This window comes from Ictidomys tridecemlineatus, chromosome 4, assembly GCF_052094955.1.
Source record: "Ictidomys tridecemlineatus isolate mIctTri1 chromosome 4, mIctTri1.hap1, whole genome shotgun sequence".
NCBI classification, from domain to species: domain Eukaryota; kingdom Metazoa; phylum Chordata; class Mammalia; order Rodentia; family Sciuridae; genus Ictidomys; species Ictidomys tridecemlineatus.
In genome coordinates, this window is record NC_135480.1 from 162,549,670 (window position 1) to 162,572,749 (window position 23,080).

A 23,080-nucleotide genomic window follows, 5' to 3' on the forward strand; every position below is an offset into this window, starting at 1 on the left:
GAAAATGTTAGATGTATATTATTCACTGAAATATCTTTGGCATGTGAAATCATGAATAATTTTTTATTTACTTTAGTTTCCCTATACTCTTTATAATAGAAACAACTTATTTTTATATCAAAAAGGTTCACAAGTTCTGCTTTTTCTTTTGATACTCTTCTTTAAATATTTTTCCAGTCTAAATTTTTCCTTAAATTACCAGCTTATGAAAATAAATCTCTTTCTAGTCAATCATTTCAAAGCCACTTAAAATGTCCATCTCTGTAAGGAAGGAGTTCTAAGTTTAACTAGTATTATCAGCACAGCTTCAGTCAGCTATTGTATAATTGCCAACAGATCTGTCAAGTGCAGAAAACTGGCAAGTAAAAAAATAAGAGGTGGGGTGTGTCAGGCTGGGAGGTGACGTAGATGGAGCGGTTAACTTACCTGGTTAAGCAATACTTAATTTCAAAGCAGCAGGATCAAATATAATAGAAACCGAAAATATTTTTCCAATAAAATAAAAATTTTACACAGACTAAAAAGTGAGCAGGACAATATCACCTTGGCATGTCAGAATTAGCACTGAAAAGGTAATACATCAATATTGCATTAAAAATAAATCGTAGTAGTTATCCCCAAAAGGTCAAAGAGCAAAACAGTTGGACAAGTCTGATCTCAAATATTAACTCAATGGACCTAAGTTGTTTTAAACCATAATAGATTGAAAAAAATTAATGCAAGCAAATGCCAGTTCAATTCTATTTATTATATAAAGAGATCCTGTAACTTGGTATGAAAAACAAAGCAACTCCAATAGATATCAAAAAAAGGACATGAACATTTGACCAAAGAGGAAACATAGCTACCCAAAATACAGATATTCATTCTCATTAATAATCAAAGAAATGATTGGGATGCCATTTCTTGCTTATTCAATACACAAAGTTACAGCAATTTCTACTTTTTCTATTTTCTAAATGTACTGAAATGTGCTATTTTAGTAATAAAAAACTAAGTCATTAAAAAAACATAGAAAATATGAAAATTTCTGCTAATGCAGAAATCATAAAAAACATTAAAATGGATCAACTCATGTGGGCAGTAAGTAATGTTCAGATCCCTGGAAGCCAATTCCTTTTGCTTTGTTTCCTGAGTTTTACTATGGAATCGTCAATAAAGAGAAAATTGTTCTTGTTTATACCCTGATAACTCCCAGCTATAGGACTATATAGATACAGATATTTAGGTCTATCTATATAATTTTTTTTTCTTCAAGTAGACAATTATTCCAGGAAAGCACTTCAGAATCACTGATTTCAGAGGACTCTTATAATTCCACTTGTTGGTAAAGTCCTATTAAAATTTCCCTATGTAATCTCAACTAGTTGGTATACTCTTTGATATTAAAGATCTAGTTTAGGTCTGCCTCTTGCAAGGCAATAGTGTTTTTACATTAGACTTTCTGTAGATGGCTTCTTAGGGAATCTGAAGTTGGTCCTGTCCTTGAGACATAGCTGAAAGGACATTTTTCTGATTTGATGCAGAAGAGAGTGTATCTCCTGCTTGCTCAGACCACAGCCTTGAGGCAGATCACACAGCTCAATATGCACATGGGCCAGAGCAGCACCAGGACAATCAACCCAAATTACAAAATAATCCTGTCAGAATGACTAAGTTGGGAGACTGAATTTAAAATCCTATAGCTGCACAGAATCCTTCCATCTTTGCTTTTTTTGTGTCATAAATTTTACTGAAAAGATAGAAGAAAGCAGAGTTCAACTGACCAAGCAAAATCTGAAAACATTTTTTACTAAATAATCAGTATAAAAGCAACTCTACAGGAAAAAAAAAATATATATATATATATATATATACAAGCAGAAAATGTAAGTTTCATCTGAAGTAACAGTTAAGTTTAATGACAAATCTGGTTGCCAATTTAATACGTTGTAGCCCTTAGCTATCTAACTGCTATATATGACTACAACATTCTGCGGTAACGAATTCCCATTTAAATAAAAACTGCTACTGTGTGAAATAAAAAAAATATTAAGAACAATTTTACTATAGTTTAAGTGTTAATTTTTTTCTACATACACAAAATTCTATGTGTGTATTTATACAAATATGCATGAATGTGTGTGTGTGCATGTTTGTGTTTAATCTCCTTTTCTTTTTCTATAGATTCCAAATCCTGACTTAGTGCTACTTCTTCTGGTAAATCTTTTTACTTACTACTTCTTCTGTCTGCCCAAGAAATTATATTCGGAATACAACCACCCAACCTGAACAGTTGACTGATATGCCAAAAACCATGCAAAGAGGAAGCTAACAACACTTGACAACCTTTTGTGTATTAATTTAGAGTGAGTGGCTTCCCTCTGATGTTTTTCAGTCAGATGAAAACTTACAACTCTGAAGTACAATGGGCATAATTATACATTTACTACAGTGACCTACAATTTAACTAATGTAACACCACAAAAATACATCTAATTTAACATTTTTCTATGTTCTTTTTTTTCGGGTGTTAAAACAGCTGGATGTGCTGAATACATTTTCAGAATGCACTTGCTAACCATTTGACAAACATACTAAGCCAAACAAGACAAATAACATAAGTTACCTTTTTTGTCAAATAACTGTACCAATCATTATAAGATACAATTAAAGGGAAGTATGTCATCATCCATGATGCACTGCAAAGGTATTACACCTTGGATCTAAGAATGATCTGATGGTGCTGAAAGAGGCGATTCTCTAGAAGGTGACCCAGGGTTTTCTTCAGGTGGAAAAACTGTGAGGGTACAAGCTCGAATGCCACCAAGTGACTCTGGAAGATCAAAAACTTTATGCCACTCATCCTTTTCTGGGTCATATTTCTGGACAATTTCTACCATACAGCGATTATTCCAAGAATATCCACCAACAACATAGATTTTATTTTCAAAAACAGCAACTCCAACATCACTTTGACCTCTTAACATAGCAGCAATTGGTGTCCACTGGTCAAGGGTTGGTGAATAGTATTCACAGCTTAGAACATCATCGTAATCACTTGTTCCTCGGAAATGGTTGCCACCAATGACATAGAGCTTGTCTCCAACTGTACACATGCAATGCAGACCTCTGACTGTAGTCATTGGAGCCTTCTGTGTCCATTTATCTGTATCTGGGTCAAAACACATGAGCTCATTTTGAAAGGTGTCATGGGTAATTCCTCCTGAAATATACATTAAGCCTCCATACACTGTTCCAGCATGGCCATAGTGTGGTTCACTCATTTTTGCAACATAGCTCCACTCATTCATTCGTGGATTGTAACATTCTACTGTGGCCAACTCACCAGCTGCACTGCGCCCACCAACTGCATACAAATGTCCTTTGAGGGCACTCAAGTGGAAGAATGTACGCTTTTCATTTAATGATGCCACCTGCATCCATTTATTATACCGAGGATCAAATCTGAAAACTGTATCAACAGCAGTTTTTCCTTTCGTATCATAATTACTCTGACCACCAACTACATAGAGGAAGTTTCCAATGACAGCAATGCCATGCTGGTAACGAGGAGCATCCATGGGAGCTAAAGATCTCCACTCCTGTGCCCTTTCATCATACATTCGTAGTTCTTTACTGACAACCAGCTGCTGCCTCAAAACTCCTCCTAATGTAACCAAGTGGGTGGAGTCAGACCGAATGGCAGTTCTGTCTGACTGCATCACTGGCTGCATATATGGCATCATTTGGTAATTGCTGGCTTCCAAAAGCAAATTCACGCAGGTATTGTCTGTTCTCATGAAATCTACTGTCTGCACATAGTTGATGAGGTCCTGTGGTGACATTAGTGGAAATCGAATATTCTTCATTAATTTTGCAGCATAATCCATTCGAGGATCTTCCAACCTCAGCCAGCGGCAGGCAGCCTTGAAGAGTTCAAGTTCAGTACAGTGCTTAAGACTATTACTGGAAAGTACAAAGGCAAGCCGTTCAAAAGGGAGTTTTAGAAATTCCCCTGTATTCAATAAAGCAGGAAAGTTCTTCAGGATGAAATTATTAACATATTTATCCACTTCTATAAGATTGTAGGTGTTAGCAATTCGTCCAACTTCAACACAGTTATCTAAAGAAACTCCTGATATAAGAAAGACTTTACAGAAGTCCAAAACAGGTAAAATTTGTAAAAAGCTGGCAGCTTCAAGTGTGTCCTGAAGATTGTCCATATTAAGAGAAAGTTTTGCAGTATAAATAAAATCAATGATTTTTTTCAGACCAACCTTGTTCACTCCATGAAGCTTAATGCACATTAAATCTTGTTCTTTCATCCCACCAGTGAACATTGCCTTGAAATAATCACTAGCAGACGCCATCATAGCTCTGTGGACAGGGAAGATTTCATCTCCATCACCAGGTACCAGAGTCACATCACAAAGCAATCCTTCTATTCTAAGCTGATCAAAGCCTTGCAATACCACCGAACTATGAGTATTGCTGGTAAAAAATCGTGTGGTTCCAGCCTTGCAAGGCTGCAAGTGGGCAGAGACGCCCATTTCTCCGTTACCAAGGGACACTTTCATGTGAAAGCCTTGCTCGTGCACGGAGATGTATGTCAGACAAAGAAGTTAGAACCTGAACGTTTTACAGGAAACGAGTATGTCCAAAGAGCAGGCAAGCTCGCTCTCCTTATCAAGGGCAAGCAGTCACTGCGGCACCTCTCCGGACACACCAGTCACTCATCCACAGAAAACTGTCCTGAAGCAGGACCACAATGAGCTGTGGACCTCAAATCTGATTGTTAGGTTGATGATTCATCACCTGAAGCCAGTTAAATGACCCGGTTCACCTCGTCCGGCCTGAGCCGCGGCGCCTTCAACAGTTGCGCCGGGAGCCAAGGGGGAGGCGCTGCCACGTACTGCGTCTCCGAGGCTCGTCGGTGGCGAGGCCGGGCACCTCAGCGAGCGGCCCGCTGCGCCTTCCGTTGTCACTGGAGCGTCACCGCGGCCACCAGCGTATCTTCAAGCAAGGACCTGGAACACGGGCCTGGACCTGGGTCTGGAACACGGGCCTAATCCCTTACACCAAGCCGGTCCTTCCGGAAAGGCCTAGTCCCAGGATCCCCCGGGCTAGGAGCGGCTGCACTGCTACTGCGCCTGCGCGGCTGCTAGGCCTTGCTGGTGGGCGAGAGTGGGGGAAGGGGAGTGCGCGGGAGGCGGGGAGTGCGCGGAAGGCTGGTAGGGCGGGGCGGGGCTGGGGGGGAGGAAGTGATGCTGGGTGGGCGGACGGCCAGCGTCTGAGCGCTCCAGCTTGTGAGAGTGCCTGGGCCTCTGAGTGACCGCGTGTACTTTAGGCTGCGCCTTTGCTAGTTTTCTAGGTGTCTGAGCCCTTCTCTCTTGCCAAGTGCATGCTTTTTCTTTAAGATTTACACTTCTTGGCTTCTGCCTTTATTTAAATAACAATAAAGGGCAGCTTTTGTACAAATTGAGAAGAAATCTGGCGGAAGGGGAGGAAGTTGCAAGAGGATGCTTACATTTATTTCTCCATAAAACACTTCATAATTTTTGTCCCACGCAATTTAATTCATAATCACTTTAATTATAATTTTGGTTCATATTTTCCAAATTTTTTAATTCACTTAAAAAACAGTATTTATCTTTCAACCAAATTGTAGTCATAGTATGTAAATACATTCTAGATTTTTGGCTTGCAGTGCAAAGCCCTGCCATCTTAAATAATTTCTAATGCTTTTGTTTTCCTTTCACCACTTTTCAATGGCTATACAATTTTCCAGTTACTGTGTACTGTAATTTACTCCGCCTATTATTTGTTCCTTCCTATATGCTTACTTGTCCTTGGTTGTTTTATAGAATCTATAATGTTTCTAGAATTGGGACTCTAAATTTAACTTTTTTCGATAGCATTTGATAGAATATTCAGTCAATATTTCCAAAATATCATCACTGACAATATTTGTGCATTTTCCATCTGCTGTTTTTCTCTTGGTGGATATTTTATTAACTTGCATTTCTTCAATTATGAGCAAATTCAAGTTCTGACATAGGAATGAATGTATACTTGGACACAGTGTTTTTGCAACATTTCCAAAGTTTGAATTTATTACTGTTTTCAATCCTTCTGAAGTTTCTTTACATGTATAGAAATCCATGTAAAGGTCAAGAATACAGTTACATATTTTTATTATACTTCCTCATTTTTATGGAAACAATAGCATACCATATACATACTCTTCTGCACCTTACTTTGTTTACTATAAGATCTTCCAGAATTAGTATACACAGAGCTTTTTTTTTTTTGTATTTTTAAACTATTGTGTTGTTGTCTACTGACTGTGCCATAAATTATTTAACCAGTCTCCCGTTGATGAACATGTACTCAATTTCCATTTTTCCCCTTTTGTTTCTGGTAGATGTCAGCAAGGTCCAGAAGACTTAGACCACCACAAGATGCTCCTGCAGATCTTCAACCTGTTCAGCCCAAGAGGTTGCTTGAAATGACTGGCCTGGAGAATTCCATATTGGGAAGTCCTGGAGATCTGCTTGTGCAGGAGTTGAGGGTGGAAGGATTCTCTTGAGCCATAATGACTCCTTACTAGCTGTGAATCAGTCTCCATCAGGAAAAGGAAGAAGAAATCCACATGTCTTCCCCAAAGACAGTCCATAAGACTTAATAGCTCAGGAATCAGATCTTAAGGATTATTAGGAACAGATGTACTTCATACTCCCACATTTAGTCATTTCAAAATACTGTTTTTTCTGACTTTATCATTAAATTAAATGAATAAAATTTATCACAACAGTTGGTGGTATTAACTCTGTGTTAAAGCATTCAGTCCTTAGCATCATCAGACCAACATAGATAACATTATTAATTTATTCATGTACTTAGCTCTTGATTCTGATGCATTTATTGTATTTCAGTGTTTTCGCATGTATGATATCATGTTTACCTTTACATTGTATTAATTACATAAAAGCATCATCTTTATTGTTTCAAATTTTTCTCTTTATTATTTGAAGTATTACTTTCATGTCTTTTTGTATTTGTCTATTCTTGACAACTGAATAAGAGGGCTGATTTTACATCCTAAAGTGAAGAAAGGAAATTTAGTTTGTTCATTAATTTCTTACAAGTAACACTTGTATGACTGTCTTTGGGGTAAAAGAAAACAATTTCAGCTCTTCTGGAATTTTCCTCTTCCTTGAGCTTTTCTTCTTTTTTTGAAGGAGAAATAAACATATTACTCAATTAATTTTAATTTCATTATATGCTAACTTTGTAGGCCTATGAAAAGGTCTTCTGTCATCTGAAACTGAAGATGCAGAGACTCAGTCTTGACAATTGAACATATAGTTAGGGAATTTAGAGAGTGCTTTGTCTAGAGACATTAATTTATGGATCTGGGGGAATGAATGAAGTCTCATAGAAAGTAAGTAGAGATTGAGGAGAAGATCAAAACCTGAATCTTGGGGACTTTCATTTTGAAATATAGGAAAGTGAATGAAAATTTGCAAAGCTCACTGAAACAGAATGGTAGCATAAGAGGAGAGCAGCCAGGAGAAAGTCATGATAAGAGGTGCTTTATGAAGAGCTGTTTTTAAGATATGATGTCTTATATTTAGAAAAAGCAAAGACTAGTTTGACAGATTTAATTCAGCAGAATTCAGGGTGAAATACACTAAGGTAAACAAGAGGAAAGATATTAATGACTAAATGGATAGAAATTTCTTTTGAGAAGTTATCTATGAAAGGAAAGGGAAATAGGGTAGCTCATAGGGAAAAAATGTGTGTAGTATTATTGATATAATTTTGTAACCTTTTTACAAACTTTTCTTAAAGGATAGATTGCAAGGAATAAATGTTGTACAAGCATATACTATCAGCATTTTATTTCTTTTATAAAATAGGTTAAAATATCTATTAATGTGATTAACAGAGTAAAATGTCCAATAGTTGTTCAATAGTTCTTAGATACTATTGGGTTTCAACACTTGGCATTTTATTGTTTTCAATTTTTAATTCTCTTTATTTGGGTTTTATGTTAATAACGTTAACTGTAGTTTTGTGTTATTCTTATAGATTACGCTTTTATACTTCCTTATTAAAAAGTGAATATAAACCTTTTATGCAGATGGTAGCAATATTTCTGTGATGCACTCTGTCAATTTTATGTTTGCTAACAACTGTTCATTTTCTTTATATTTTCCCCTAGTGCCAGAATATTGAGCATATAGAACAAATCCCCATTCTCATGATCTGTTGAACTTACAAATTATCAATTCCTTTTTATATTTTAAATTTTTCAAAGTTACTTTTATGTTAAATTATATTTTTTCATCTATCTATGAGAGTCTAAATTGATATTTTGTCTAGATTACCAGGAATTATCTTTTTACCATTTATTAAAATTTATCTTCCTTATTACCATTTAAAATGCCCTTAATTCTAACTAGTACATATAATCCAACAATTTCTGGGATTAATTTTTTTATTACTATTGGGCCACTTGCTTTTTCTCACTGTCACCATGTTTATTTTGTTGCTGTTTTATAATATAGTACATTTTTTTTGGTAAGGCTAATGTATGAAATTTTCCTTTATATTCTCTGATATTTTCTGGTTAACTTTAGAATTGTCCTATAATGGTCAACATCAATTTAAAACTAAATCAAAAAACTTCTTTCATCAGATGGAAAGTGGAACTGGATCAGAGATTTTTTCCTTCTGGAAAATTTAAGGTAAAGAACAAAAAGTAAACTAAAACCAGCAGAAAATACAAATGTCGCCACCAAAAATACAAGCCCTTCAACAATAAGGAAGAATAATTCTGAAAATAAGAAAACAAATTCAAAGCAATCACAGAAATCCTACATATTAAAAATCATATGTGACTGTGGTATTCTGCATGGAACTCCTTTTCTCAGAGGTAATTCAACTTCCTTGAGCTTCAGTTTTCTCAAATGGTAAATGGAATACAAAATATGAGTGCATTTAAAACCATTTAGGACAGTTCCTTCTTCAGAATTAGCTGCTAATAAATATGGGTATTTATTTTCTCAATGTAAATCTACATGAGAATATTACATTTCTTTTTTTTTTTCTGTCAAATAGTGTAAAAACTGTACCATCTTTTTCTCCATAGCTGGATGACCAAGTGTGTGTGTGTGTGTGTGTGTGTGTGTGTGTGTGTGTGTGTGTGTGTATTTTCACTTGAATTCTGGTAAGAATCTTCAAGACTAAAAAAATAGTTTTACATCATATTAAAAAGTATGTCTGACATATTCAGTCAGCACAGGGGCTTGAATCAGAATTAGGTATTTTGAGGAATCTTGGGGTTGAATGGGAAAGACATATTATATTTTACTAATTCTGAAACCCAGCACGCTCCGGGCATCTGCTGCTTTCCTGGATCTGTTCTCTTACTTCCACATTGCAGGGGTTTCCTTCTCCAAGGTAGAAATGCTGGCCATTCTCATCCTTCACTCTTCACCTGTGCAGGCAGTCTTACACAGCTGCTTCCTTTTCTGTCGTGCTTTATGGCTTGAAGTTTCCCATATAGGCACATATAGAAAGTACAAGTTGAATAATACTTCTAGGTTTTGCAAAAACATATATAAAAGTAGTCGCCCTTTAATTTTTTTTTTTTTTTTTTTTGAATATGAGAGCAACCACTTAGTTTAGAGGAAACAGCAGGATATGGTTACTGAGATTACGCCCTCTCTAGGAACAGCGGCCCCTGGTGGTCACGTGTGGTAGGGCCTGAGACCAAGTCTGAGGATCAGCTTCAGATTTAGGAAAGTTCTTTTCTGGGGGAAAATTTTCTCCATAGCTGAAAAGAGAACTTTTGAGCCAGAAATTTTAACCCCAATATGGGGATAATCCTATTGTCATAGTCTTTGTTACAAAGAGAAAGGGTCTTCAGACTTAAGGAGGATGTAGCATATTTGGGCCACAGGCAGCTATGGAGAGAAAAAAAGGAGTCAAAATGTGATTCCTTCCTCCAGCCTGTTGTGAAGACACTAGATTCCTGGTGAATGACACCCGGCCATACACACACCTGCCATCTGACACTAGAAAGGGGGTGGAGCCTGAAAATCTGAAGAGTTTTGAGCACAATCATATTTTGAGTACATGTCCTATTGAATGTCTCTTTTTGTCTTGGTTTCACAAATTCACTTTTTGCAATAGATCTCTTGACTATAAGAAAATATATTCATCATAGCTTGCATAAGGATTACAACATCACTTTCCACCTCTGACACCATGTTAAAAAAGAGCAGTCTTGCTCCATATCCGCCTGGAAATTTCCTAATCACTCCTTACGAAAAACCTAGCTAATTACTACATCTTTCTTAAACCCTAATTCCTTGGCAGAGTTAACTCATAGCACTAAAGATGTCTAGAGATGGCCACAGCTGATTTTAAAGCACTAATTACCCTGTGCTAGAATTAGTGGCATGTTCCTGTTCTGTCTTGTCCCTGAAAGATGAGAGAACTGTGAAGGGGAAGTCTCTGATTCACTTCAAACAGATTCCAGTGAATAGTTTGATGGCTCTTACCTAATTAAATACACCATTGACCTTCTGGCTCTCCTTACTTCAAACCTATGTTTTTATAGAGTTCCCATATTAAAAGATAATATTAACCTGCACAAGTACATTACTGAACAAAACAGAATTTAATGACTATACATGTATTTCTTTCTTTCTTTTTTGTGGTGCTAGGGATTGAACCCAGAGTCTTGTGCATGGAAGGCAGGCACTCTACCAACTGAGCTATATCCCCAGCCCAATACATGTTTTTTGATGGCTAAAGAATATACTGAAGCCATGCAAGTTTTAAGGAAAATGGATCTCAAAATATTGCATGCAGTCAGGCAATTAGCTTGTCTTTGCCAGATGAACTGTAAACTTGCTGACTGGGCCCTGTCCTTAGTCTTTCTATCAACTTGCTGCATAATTTGTGCAATTGTCTTCATCTTCATAAGAAGATGAAGTATAGTTTTTCAACTTTGAAAAATCTCATTGAGCTATTGTGAGAATTTATTGAGTAAATTATATAAAGCATCAGGGGCACAGTAGTCATAGCTGTGATAATTATTATCATCATAATTAACTGTGTTGATCTCATAATGAATAATCAGAAATAGTAACAAATACTACCACTTTATAATAGTAATAACAAATAAAAATTCTTAACAGTGATGATGATAATAAATATTCATGGAACAAAAGAATCAGCTAGAAATCAGGAACAAGAGGCAAGAGAGAGGCATTTGAAGGAGAAGAAAAAAGCACTTTGCAGAGCAACTGTTATGAACGTGACCTTGAAGACATGATGGTGAATGAATACTTGCTAGTGTTTTTATAATTCTACAAATATATACATACTGATATTTTAAAAATGTAATCAATTTCAATAAATCAATTCCCCTTGACCACAAGAGATCAATTCCCAGTTCCTATCCCTTCCCAAGTTTTAACATCTGTTTGAAGATTGTTGACTATCTTCATAGTTTATACACATCTATAAAATATTTGTTGTGTAAGTTTTAACATATGTGATGTTATATCATAAACATCATTCAACAGTTCACTTTTAAATGTAATTTTTACCTATACAATTTTTTTACTGCAGTACATAAGTTCAAATTTATGTATGTGAGAGAATATAATTTAATTAAATATTTGACTAAGCATATGCATATTTAACATATGGTATCCTAACAATGCTGAAATAAATCCTTTTTCTCCATGAGAGAGTGCATGTATGTCTGGTTACCTAGAAGTAAAATTGCTTAGTCAAATTGTATATGCATATTTACTGACAGCTGTCCCTTATAAGGCTCTAATAATTTCCATTCAAAACAGTGCAAAAATATATTTGTAATGCTATATTTTTACCAATGTTTTACAGTTGATTCTTTGAATTTTTTTTTGTGTTGGTCACTATTCAGTTAGAAAAATAGAAATGGTATCAATTATGTTAATAGATTTGATATAGGAAATTGGATAAACAGATGTTTGTGATCTGAAAAAGTACTACTCCCAAGACTGGGTGGGGAAGACAATGAGAAAAATGTGGCCTGTCATAATGCACAAGCTCAAAAGAGGAACTGAGATTGTTCTGAGGACAGGAAGCCCCTTACTGAGGCTGGTATCCATGAGCTTAGAGGAGGGAGGTTTGAGAGCTGGGACTCAGGCCTCAGGGAAAAGGGCCCTACCTAGATGTTATGGTGTCTGAATTGCCAAGGAGAGGCATGAGGCATGCAGTGCAAAGTTTGAGAGGAGGCCTGTGTGTGGAAAATGCTAGAAGTTGGAGCCAACAGCTGTGATAGAAGTGACATGGATAGAAACAGGGAATTTAAAGAAAGAGCTAGTTTTGGTCCCTTTATCTCGTCTTCCATGGAGTTAGTCATTCTCTCTCTCTCTCTCTCTCTCTCTCTCTCTCTCTCTCTCTCTCTCTCTCTCTTTCTATCTCTCTCTCTTTCTCTCATCTGGGAATTGAATCTAGGGGCTCTCTATCATTGAGTTACATCCCCATCCTTTTTTATTTTTACCTTGAGACATGGTCTTGCCAAGTTGTGCAGGCTGGCCTCAAACTTGTGATTCTCCTGCCTCAGCCTCCTGAACTGCTGGGATTACTGGTGTGTGCTACCACTCTTGGTTTAGTTAACAATTCTTTTGTTTGTTTGTTTGTTACTGGGGGTTGAACTCGGGGCACTTGACCACTGAGCCACATCCCCAGCCCTATTTTGTATTTTATTTAGAGACAGGGTCTCACTGAGTTGCTTAGCTCCTTGCTATTGCTCAGGCTGGCTTAGAACTCAAGATCCTCTTGCCTCAGCCTCCTGAGCCACTGGGATTACAGGTATGCAATATCGCACCCAGCTAGTTAACAATTCTTTGTTAATAATATAAAGGTATATTATTAATCCAACAATTGTAAATAGATGAAAGATATTGGGAGTCAGTTTTCTCATTGAAGGTGGAGGGTATAGATAAGCTTAATGGGAGAAGGCTATAATAATTCATTTATTAAAAACTTCTGTCTACTATATTAGCATTCTATACATTATTTATCTTAAATCTAAATACCATATATAAATTGCCTTGAGGGATTAGGTACCATAATAATCTGGTTCCCTACTTTTTCCTTTTGTCACATTGTTTTTACTATTGTCATTATAGACACAATTTTGTAGTGGAGATAGACTGCCACATATTCCTCTATTCTTTAGTATAACATAATTCCTTGCATTTCCTCATTAAATATTTTATTGGCATTGTAGAGCATCAATTTCATGACTATCATAAACTCTGGGAGATGCACATAGAACCAAATTAAAATTAATATAATAGCCTTTGATGGAAGAGTAAACTTCTTTTCCCTAATAGCTAAAGAATAAAATAAGGTGAAAATCAAAAAATGTAAAATGGCATCTAACAATAAAAGGAAGACAATGAAGCAAAATATTGCATGTGATGTGGGTTTAAAGCATATTTTAAAACTTAGCAGAATTCCAAAATATGAAACTTAAACAATGATGAATATAGGATTCTGATTTGAATCTAGATTCAGTCAGGATATATGTGTGGTCTTGAGAAATTCACTAACTTCTCTCTGAATTTCATCTGTTCTCAATCATAAAATAAAGGGGAAATATATCTAGAATTAATATATTAAGCAAACCTTAGCAAAGTATCTTTCATAAGAGACGGCTTTCACAGAGAGATAGAAGGGGCCATTCTACCTCTATTTATGTGAGAGGACCTCTTAAGCTTCTCTGTTTTTTCCTATGATATTGCAGAACAGTGAATTCTCCCAACCTTCTCTCAGTACTGACTGCAGAAATGTGACAGACTAAAAAATGGAATTCAGTCCTAGAGAAGACTGAAAAATAGTCACCTTTCACATTGGAAATAACTTTGCTTTTTATTAAGAAAAATGGTGATTTGTATAAATATCTGAAAGGCAGGTTACCCTCTATATTAGTCAACACTCTACCACCATAACAAATACCTGACACAGGCTACAAGTAAAGAGAGGTTTATTTTGACACGTGTAGAAAGTCATGGAGGTGGAAGTCCAAGACTGGGTGACTGCATTGGATTGTCCTCTGGTGAGGGCAGTACATCAAGAGGGGAACATCTGTTAGAGCAGTGCTCAGAACTCCAGTCATATAGATTCTAAAACAAACCAAAACAGGCTGGGGGATTCCACAGCTCCCTTCAAGAGCACACCCTCAATGATGTAAGGACCTTTCTCCAGGCCTCACCTCTTAAAATTCCACTTCCCAATACCTCCACCCTAGCGACCATGCTTTTCTATATGGACCTCTAGAGATATTCAATATCCAAATTATAACACCTATTAAATTGAAGTTAAAGGATATAAAACTTAATTGCTGCCAGGCGCTGTGGCACATGGCTATAATCCAGGCAGCTAGGAGGTAGATAGGAGGATCCTGAGTTCAAAGCTAGCCTTAGCAACTTAGTGAGGCCCTAAATAATTCAGTGAGGACCTATTTCTAAATGACATACAGAAGAGGGCTGGGGATGTGGCTCAGTGGTTGAGTGCCCTTGGGTTCAATCCTCAGTACCAAGAGAAAGAAAGAAAGAAAGAAAGAAAGAAAGAAAGAAAGAAAGAAAGAAAGAAAGAAAGAAATGTAAAGGTTTGGCGAATCGTCGGAGGGAGAGACCACACAAGAGACTTACTCCATGCAATTGGCAAAAGGGGATTTATTGGGGATCCATTCCAGCGCACTGGGACTCTGTGCTCACTCAAGAAGGGAGAGCAGCCCAGAGCCCAGAGCAAAGGTCAAGCAGAGCTTAAGCACACTTTCTGGAGAGGGCAGTGGGCTTTGCATACATCAGAACAAATCATCATGAGGCGCGGGGAAATTGAACAACAACTCTGAGATGTGATTGGCAAATTCATTGGCGGGAACAGCTTGGGCAGGGGTGATTGGTCATTCCTAAGCGGGGTACACATTCAAACTGATTGGTTCGGGCCCTGTGACAAACTGCACAGGGCCCTAGGCTAAATGGCCAGTAGGATGTTGTTTTAACTATCTCAGGAATTCCAGGTTCTGGGTGTAACAGAGGAACTTAATAATACCTAATCTTTTACATTTTAATTCAAGCCTTCCAGCTTAGAAACTTTACCCTTTCATTCCCCACTCCTTTTTCTGACTACTTTTAATCTTAAAAGTAATGAATCATAATTATTGGGGAGTCTCATTTTTCATCTCTGTCAGTGGAGCATATTGCCTTCTGATTACCACGCGTTGTCCTGCGTTTCCTGGAATCATTTTTAGCATGGCCTCCATTTTAGATTTCACTGGGTATTAGACCCCGATTTTACTACACTGACTACCTAGCTTTAAATCTAGCTTCATTCCCCCCTCTAATTTGGGAACTCCTTACTGCTGTGAGGAAGGGGGACGAAGATGATCTCTCTGGCTTCTTCAGGCTGAAAAGGGACGATGTGGGGCAAGCAGTTTGGAGTCCCCCTTAAAAATATCGGGTCTATCGAGTGGTCCATGCTAAAAGTCCAATTGAGAAGTAATAGGCTGGAGGGCCATTCGAGTGATAGGTGGTCTATAAGAGAAACAAGAATTCATTAGTACTGGAACCAGATTGATGCAGCAAGAAATGCCACAGCACAGAAATATGCCAATGAGTATAAAGGCCAAGACAAAGATTAACAATGTTTTTTACCAGGAAATACCAAGAACCAGGAGCTAAAATACTGTCTCCATGACAAAGTCGCTGAGGACATGGCTTCTATCTGAGCATGTAAATCTTTAAGGATATTTGTCACATTGTCAGAAATGTCAGGGATGTCAACACAACAACTAACATTTAGGGTTACAGATGTCTTTTCCCTTAAGATATAGTCTAATAATTTAATGCCATCTGATCCTGCAAAATCCTTTTACTGCCCTCTGTGTCTAATAGAGAAATCTTTAATTCTGCTACTCAGGGCTGGATCACCATACTAGCAAACATCAAGCCTACCTGCATTGGTTAGAAATAAAGGCCTTAGACTAAAACTACTCTAACAGTCCCTTTGACAGTTATCAGGCATTTCTGTCTAAGAATCTCTTTTGTAGCCTCCAGTCTACTTAATTATGGAAGTTACATTTAACTATTATTATCATTTAAAATGTCCAGGAATAACTATGTTTTGGCTTCGACCGTCTTTGCTAAGTGTTTAAGATGAAGCAAGTCAAACTGACTTTGTTTCCATCTATTATTAACAGTCAGTTGAATCTCCTGAGAGTCCTCGGGAACTTCATAGCAGCTTCTCAGTTCTGCTAGTGCCATTTGCGCTAGGATGGGTCCAGGCCTTGCTTGACCATGTGCCTTCCCTCAGAAGCATCAGGGATGTCTCCCTTCTCTGATGACCCTCCTCTTCACAGCAAATGCACTGATTAGCTTTCTGTCCTCCACTGGTCTCATTAATCTCCCTGATGAGGAGGTTATGTGGCCTAGAGTTGCAGAGCCCTTTGGAGAAGACCCTATTCCCTGATTCAGACTGACTCAGAGGGCAAGAGCCAAATATTGGTTTTCTTGGCCCCTTTAATTTAACTTTAATTTTAAAACTTAATCTTAAACATCCAGCAAATAAACTTCAACAGCCTTATACTAAGTACTGGGCTTTAGTACCTACCTCTCTATTCTGTAGGTGATAACTCCTTATCTTAAGTTAAACCAGGTTGTGAGTTCTTAAAGCAGTACCTCTTTAAAACATTAACAGGCAATCCTTAGACCATCTAAAAGCAAACTACAAAACAAAACTAACTAGGATAAAAACATATTTAGTTTATGTAATAGCTACCTTGAATTCTGGCAGAGTTATGCATTATAATCCCCTGTTTGAGATCCTGGCAATCGTGACAAAAACCAACTTTTGGACACAACCTTAAATGCACTGAAATCTGGCCTATTTCTTTCATAGTCACTTTCACATACAGTGAGATGGGACATAGAGCCTTATCTCAAGGTGGGTCTCTTCATGCAGTCTCTCTTGGCAGATACAGACACACTTGACAGAAACAGTCTTAAATACTATAGTTCTGAAGCTGATCTTTGCTTTTTAGACATCATTTTATAAAGCCTACATAAATTGTTGTGAACTTGAGCAAACACAACATAATATCACATCTAAAACAAGAATTAAAGAAAGGCCGAAAGCTTTTAACCTTTTGTAGAAAAGTAGTAAAGTACTTCTGTGTTTTACAATAAAACCTTTACCCAGATTAGGCTCTCATTAACTTAAAAATACATTCAAATTGTGTCTCAGTGTAGAAAGCAACATAGAACTTTATATATCTTACTGATAACAAGTCCAGTTATAGAACACAAATGATATAATTGAATCTCCAACATGTTTTTTTTTCTTTGAACCTAAAATTACCATACAACTTTAGAACACCAGTTTGTAAAGCTTCTACCTTACAGACTTGTATACCTGGAAGATATGAACACATTAGTAACATCACAATTGCATTGATGATTTTATGCTAACCAAGTTTGGCTTTTAAAGAAATAACATAGCACAATTCTCTAAAACAACAGCACTTGTTTAATCAGCTGTTTAATTTCTTAAAGATTACCTGTTCAAAAACTTACACTTATAACCAACTTACACAGACTGTTTTTTATCACTTACTTAAACCCTCTTATTTACTTAAACGCTTATCCAGAAACACATTTTTCCTCTATTAAATCCATACCTAGAACCTTCTAGTTTCTCTTTTTCATCTGTTAACCTCCTTCTGTTCACATCTTGAAACAATACTTGTAAACTTTTGAATTTAAGCAGAGTTAACATTTTATTAGGGCCTTTTTGAACACCTAGAGAAACTTATAAGTTTAATCTTAAAGACATCTTTACTTTTATCTGTTTACCCAATCTAAATTGAACCATTTGAATCATGTGAATCAAAGATATTTGGATCCATTTTTAATTTTTCATGAGCGCTCCTCATCTGTCAGTTGTCATATCACTGCAGGATATATGGACATACACACATACAGACATACCGACATACAACACATAACAAGAGTGTGCACACATAACAATAGTGAAGGCCTTGTAGCTTTCCGCAGATGAAATCTCCATTGCAATGTTCCAAAAAACTCTACTGATCAGAAAAACATTAACCTAGGTCTGTAGGATCAGAATCACGAGCTCAAAAAAAAAAAAAAAATACAGAATCTAAGATAAAGCAAGAGTCCTAAAAAAAAGATGACTGGCCAGTAGTTACTAAATACCATACAATTTACTTTTTGGTTTGGTCTAGTTTGAGTTCAGGTAAAAAGACACTTTTACTCTTTTTTTTTTCCTTGGGCCTGAGCTCCAAGCTGCTTCTGTTTGCATATCAGCTTAACCCCTGGCTAAGGTCTGGAAGGAGCAGGGAAAAACTGCTATTTTGAGCAGACACTTTAGGCCTAAGGCATTTTAACCTTAAGTTATATTTCCAGGTTTGGATGTTGAAAATTATGATACAAATTTAAGAAGCGATTCCCAAAATTTTATATCTTTTTACACTAGAAAAACTTGCTCACATAAAACTAGAAATAGGATCTCTACCATCAGAAGAAATTTCTTTAGGTCCTCTAAGCCACTTTCCTTGTTCTGAAGTTCCTAGAGTAGCATTAAGTTACATTAAATTTGCCTGAAAAATTTTAAAAAGAGAACCACACACTAACATGCATATCTGAAATTAAGCTTTGAAAATTTCCAAGACTGTTATTATTTAAGTATCTAATGTCGTTTTAATAAGCCAGACCAACGTTGTAATTTAACACTTTTTTCCCTAAATCTTACACATAGAGAAACAGATACCAAATCATAATTTACTATCCTTGCCCAAATCAATGCACTGTATACCTAGTGAAATCTCCTTAGGCTACCCAGTTCAAAAATTGATGAAAAAATAAAACTGAATGATTGGGAGTTACTTGCCAACTTGGAAGTAGAGTTCTTTTAATTTTCTATCCTAAGTATTTAAGTTCTCTGGCATGAATTGTCTGAAACCACAAACTAAACAATTACCTAACCCTAACTTTTAACTGTAAGATTATACAATGCTTCAAACTCATTTAGATACCAGATGTTACAATGAAACGTCTTTTAGACACACATTTAGCCTAGATTATCCCCAAGAAACAATCTATAATAACCTTTAAAACAGACCAGATAAGGAAAAAAAAATCTCTCCAGGTTTTGAACTTCCATTTAATTATGACTCCTATCAGCGGCACCTTAGATTTCCCATGAGTCGACAAGATGTCCTCACATAGGGGCTGCCAATGTCTCGGCTTGGCACAGAATCACGAGCCACCACACACCTTGTAGATTCAAACAGCAATCCTTTATTCCCGAACTCACACTGGCCTCTACACAAACAGGTTCTGGGGAAATCCATGCTCTGCCACCAATTCACCTACTCCACGAGGCTTTTTCCCAATCCCATTTTAATCTCACGAGAACTCAACGGGAACAAGCAGCAGGAGCACCCTAATCCCAGCAGCAATAATCTTTAACCTTCATCTTCCCTAAAACCCCTATTGTCTTAAACTGGGAACACCCTAAACCCAAATTATCTTAAACCCGCATACTTCCTAAAACCTGCAGGATACACCCTAATCCTGGATCCACCCTGGTCATTGAGCAGGGTCACCTTTCTCAAACACACATGCAAGGTCATATTCTCAGTGTGACTGACTTACTGCATTTAGGTGGAGTAGTAATCCTTACAGTGCAGAGAAAAAAATGAGGAAATTTCCCCAAAGTGAAAAAGGCTCTGGCAGCTGCTGGGAATTCCTCAGTTTTCCCTTTCACTTGCAAGATTAGCTTTCCTCCAGTTTGGTTTGACCTTAGGCACTAGGCATATTTTTTCTTTTCTAACTTTTTAGTAGCCATCTCCCAAAATGCTCATCCTCTGCTTGCAGTTATTTTGAGTGCTAGGCTTCCCCAAGAAAGCAAAGTGGGGATTTTTTAAAAGCCTTGGGAGTGTCAAAACTTTGTGACTGAAAATTTGGTTCCCATCCCCCAAAGCCAATTAACACCAATTTAATCAGCAGGCATCTCTATTTTCACTCAAGCCGACTAAGGAAGGGAAAGAAAACATTATTTTCCTACTTTTGTTTAACAAAGGGGAGCAAAGTTTACCACCTGCCTTGGGGCTGCATTCCCAAGCAACGACCCAGACTCTGGGGACCTGGTCCCTTCTGCCTCCAAAAGGGCGGGAAAGGGCCTGCTGCCCCTAGCCACCTTCCCCCACTCGCTTGGTGGCTGGGTGGTCGGAGGGAGGGGGCAGTCCCTTGCGGACTTCATCTCTGACCCGCCCACCCCACTCTGGTGGAAATGGTCGCCAGCAGAGGAGGGGGAGGGGTGGTTCCCGCCGAACTTACCTCCAACCCCGCCCACTGGAGCACCCCCCCTTCTGGGGAAGGAGATGGCAAAGGGGCAGAAAGGACAGGTGGGTGGAGGGGCCAGGAGGAACAGGGACAGGACAGATCCTCCCTAACACCGGGTGAAATCCTCCCAGCAAACTGCGCGGACCCCACCCATGCAGGAAGAGATTTGCAGAGGTCCTGAAAGGTTAGAAGCCATGATCTAGATGGCCATGTGGCCCTGGCTGAAAGACAATATCTCTGACTTTGCAGATTAGAGAGAGAGATGGAGGGACTCTCCTGGGGGCCATTCAACTCCGAGGGTGGGCCATTCTGAAAGGCAGAGAGACAATACAAACGTGACACAAACACGGGCACACACAATAAACGTTTAACATGAGTTCAGAGTCAAAGATTAAAGACAGACAGTAAACTCAACCCAGACAGTAAACAAAGAGTAGCCGGCATAACCAGACGGGTTGGCGGCACCGGTGGGGGGGCCTTTTCGCCCCCCGCCCCGATGAGGGCACCTCTGTCCCTCCCCGAGTCCTCCAGGGCGTCCCTCTGGAGAACATGGCCTGTGACTCCAATGACACGTCTGTCTGCCACAGCCAGCCACAGTCAGGGAAAACTCACGTTTTCCACTGGAAACTACACGCTACCAACCCAAAACTAGAAAGGCTCTGAGACCTCACGGTCTCTGGGGGCTCACGCCTGCCATTGAGCCAGAAACCGAACCCGAATGCTCTCTGGGAGCCCATGCCCGCCATTGAGCCAGAAACCGAACCCAAATGCTTTCTGCGAGCTCACACCCGCCATTGAGCCAGACACCAGAACCCGAGTGATCGCAAAAGAGTGATCACAAAAGACAGATGCTCTCCGGGAGCTTATGCTCTCCACTAAGTCAGAAATTGAACCCGAGCGATCGTGAAAGAAAAACAAGGAGGAGAAAAGGAAAAGAAAGGAAGAAAGAGGGGAGGGAGGGAGGGAGGGAGGGAGAGAGAGAGAGAGAGAGAGAGAGAGAGAGAGAGAGAGAGAGAGGGGCACCTTACTTACCCCCTGAAGCAGTCTGTTGTTAGGGTCTCCCTGTCCAGTGATGCGCTATTCCCGGCCAACGCACCAAATGTAAAGGTCTGGCGAATCGTCGGAGGGAGAGACCACACAAGAGACTTACTCCATGCAATTGGCAAAAGGGGATTTATTGGGGATCCATTCCAGCACGCTGGGACTCTGTGCTCACTCAAGAAGGGAGAGCAGCCCAGAGCCCAGAGCAAAGGTCAAGCAGAGCTTAAGCACACTTTTTGGAGAGGGCGATTGGCTTTGCATACATCAGAACAAATCATCATGAGGCGCGGGGAAATTGAACAACAACTCTGAGATGTGATTGGCAAATTCATTGGCGGGAACAGCTCGGGCAGGGGTGATTGGTCATTCCTAAGCGGGGTACACATTCAAACTGATTGGTTCGGGCCCTGTGACAAACTGCACAGGGCCCTAGGCTAAATGGCTAGTAGTGTGTTGTCTTAACTATCTCAGGAATCTGGGTGTAACAGAGGAACTCAATAATACCTAATCTTTTACATTTTAATTCAAGCCTTCCAGCTTAGAAACTTTACCCTTTCAGAAAGAGACAGACAGAGAGAGAAAGAAAAGAAAAAGGAAAAAACTTAATTTCTGATCCTGAAAACTGTCATGTTCCCCTATCCTGCCTACTTTTCTAGATCCCATTCTCTCACTCTCATATCCCAACAGTTTCCTCCTTCCCCACTACAGAAAAATCCAGTGTGTTCTCTTCATTCACTCTTCATTACCCTGCCCTCTAATTCATACAGCTGCTTCCCATTCCATTATGGTTCTGGCTGCCAATTTTCCCTTGTGTATCAAAAGCAAAAGGTTAGTGACAGTGCCAGGTTTTTGAGAAATTTCACAAGTGGGGCTTCTTTTCTTTTTTTTACCCTCCTGATGAATATTTTTGTAAATGAGGAAATCCCCTGTTACAATGATGTAACAATAGTTGGTGCAAAAAGGAAATAGAAAGCATGATTCATTTCACCCTGGAGACTGTTAAAATGCTTACATAGAATTAGTGCCACCTACTGGCCAAGATGGATAATGGTCAAGAACCGGTCTAGGATGGAGGAGACTTCTGGGCAGAATTCTGTCCCCCTGCAGATTTTTCTCCAGAGTTGAAGTGGGATATTTCTTGGAAAGAACTAACCATAATAGTGAAAGAAGCATATTTGTTTAGTTTTTTATCTTAGGGAAAATTGAGCTTTAGGCACTGCTGAGAGCCATATCCAAGGAGGAATGACACGTGGCATTTTGGGTTGAAAGGTGAACCTGCTCAGGGATTAAAATGGCTCCAGGTTTAGGTGGATCCTGCTGGGAATAGGGCAGCTCCAGGATTAGGGTGGGCCCTGCTGGGAATAGGGAGGCTCCAGGTTATGGGTGGATCCTGCTGGGAATAGGGCAGATCCTGCTGCCTCAGGCGCCTGCTCCTTTGGAGTTCCCATTGAGTTCTGGTGGGGTTCTGAGAGAATTGGTATGCAGAGCCCGGTGAAGGGAGGGTATTTCCCAGGTAGTGTGTGTAGAGTGTCGGTGAGAGTTCGAAATAAAGAGTGGCTGTTTAAATCTACAAGGCTGTGTGGTGGATCAGTTATTTTGTGCCCAGA

At 38.6% G+C, this 23,080-nt stretch overlaps 1 protein-coding gene across 1 annotated transcript; it reads right to left on the reverse strand.

Annotated features, from left to right (window-relative positions):
- Positions 1 to 727: 727 nt before the first annotated feature.
- Klhl9 (kelch like family member 9) lies at positions 728 to 5,166 on the reverse strand. Its single transcript, XM_005335910.5, has one exon. It carries the CDS (start codon positions 4,557 to 4,559, stop codon positions 2,706 to 2,708), a length of 1,854 nt encoding a protein of 617 aa, XP_005335967.1. The 5' UTR covers positions 4,560 to 5,166; the 3' UTR covers positions 728 to 2,705.
- Between the last annotated feature and the right edge of the window lie 17,914 nt (positions 5,167 to 23,080).

Bases quoted from the DNA above. Each gene is read 5' to 3' on its own strand.
- Klhl9 (XM_005335910.5), bottom strand. From the start codon at position 4,559: ATGAAAGTGTCCCTTGGTAACGGAGAAATGGGCGTCTCTGCCCACTTG.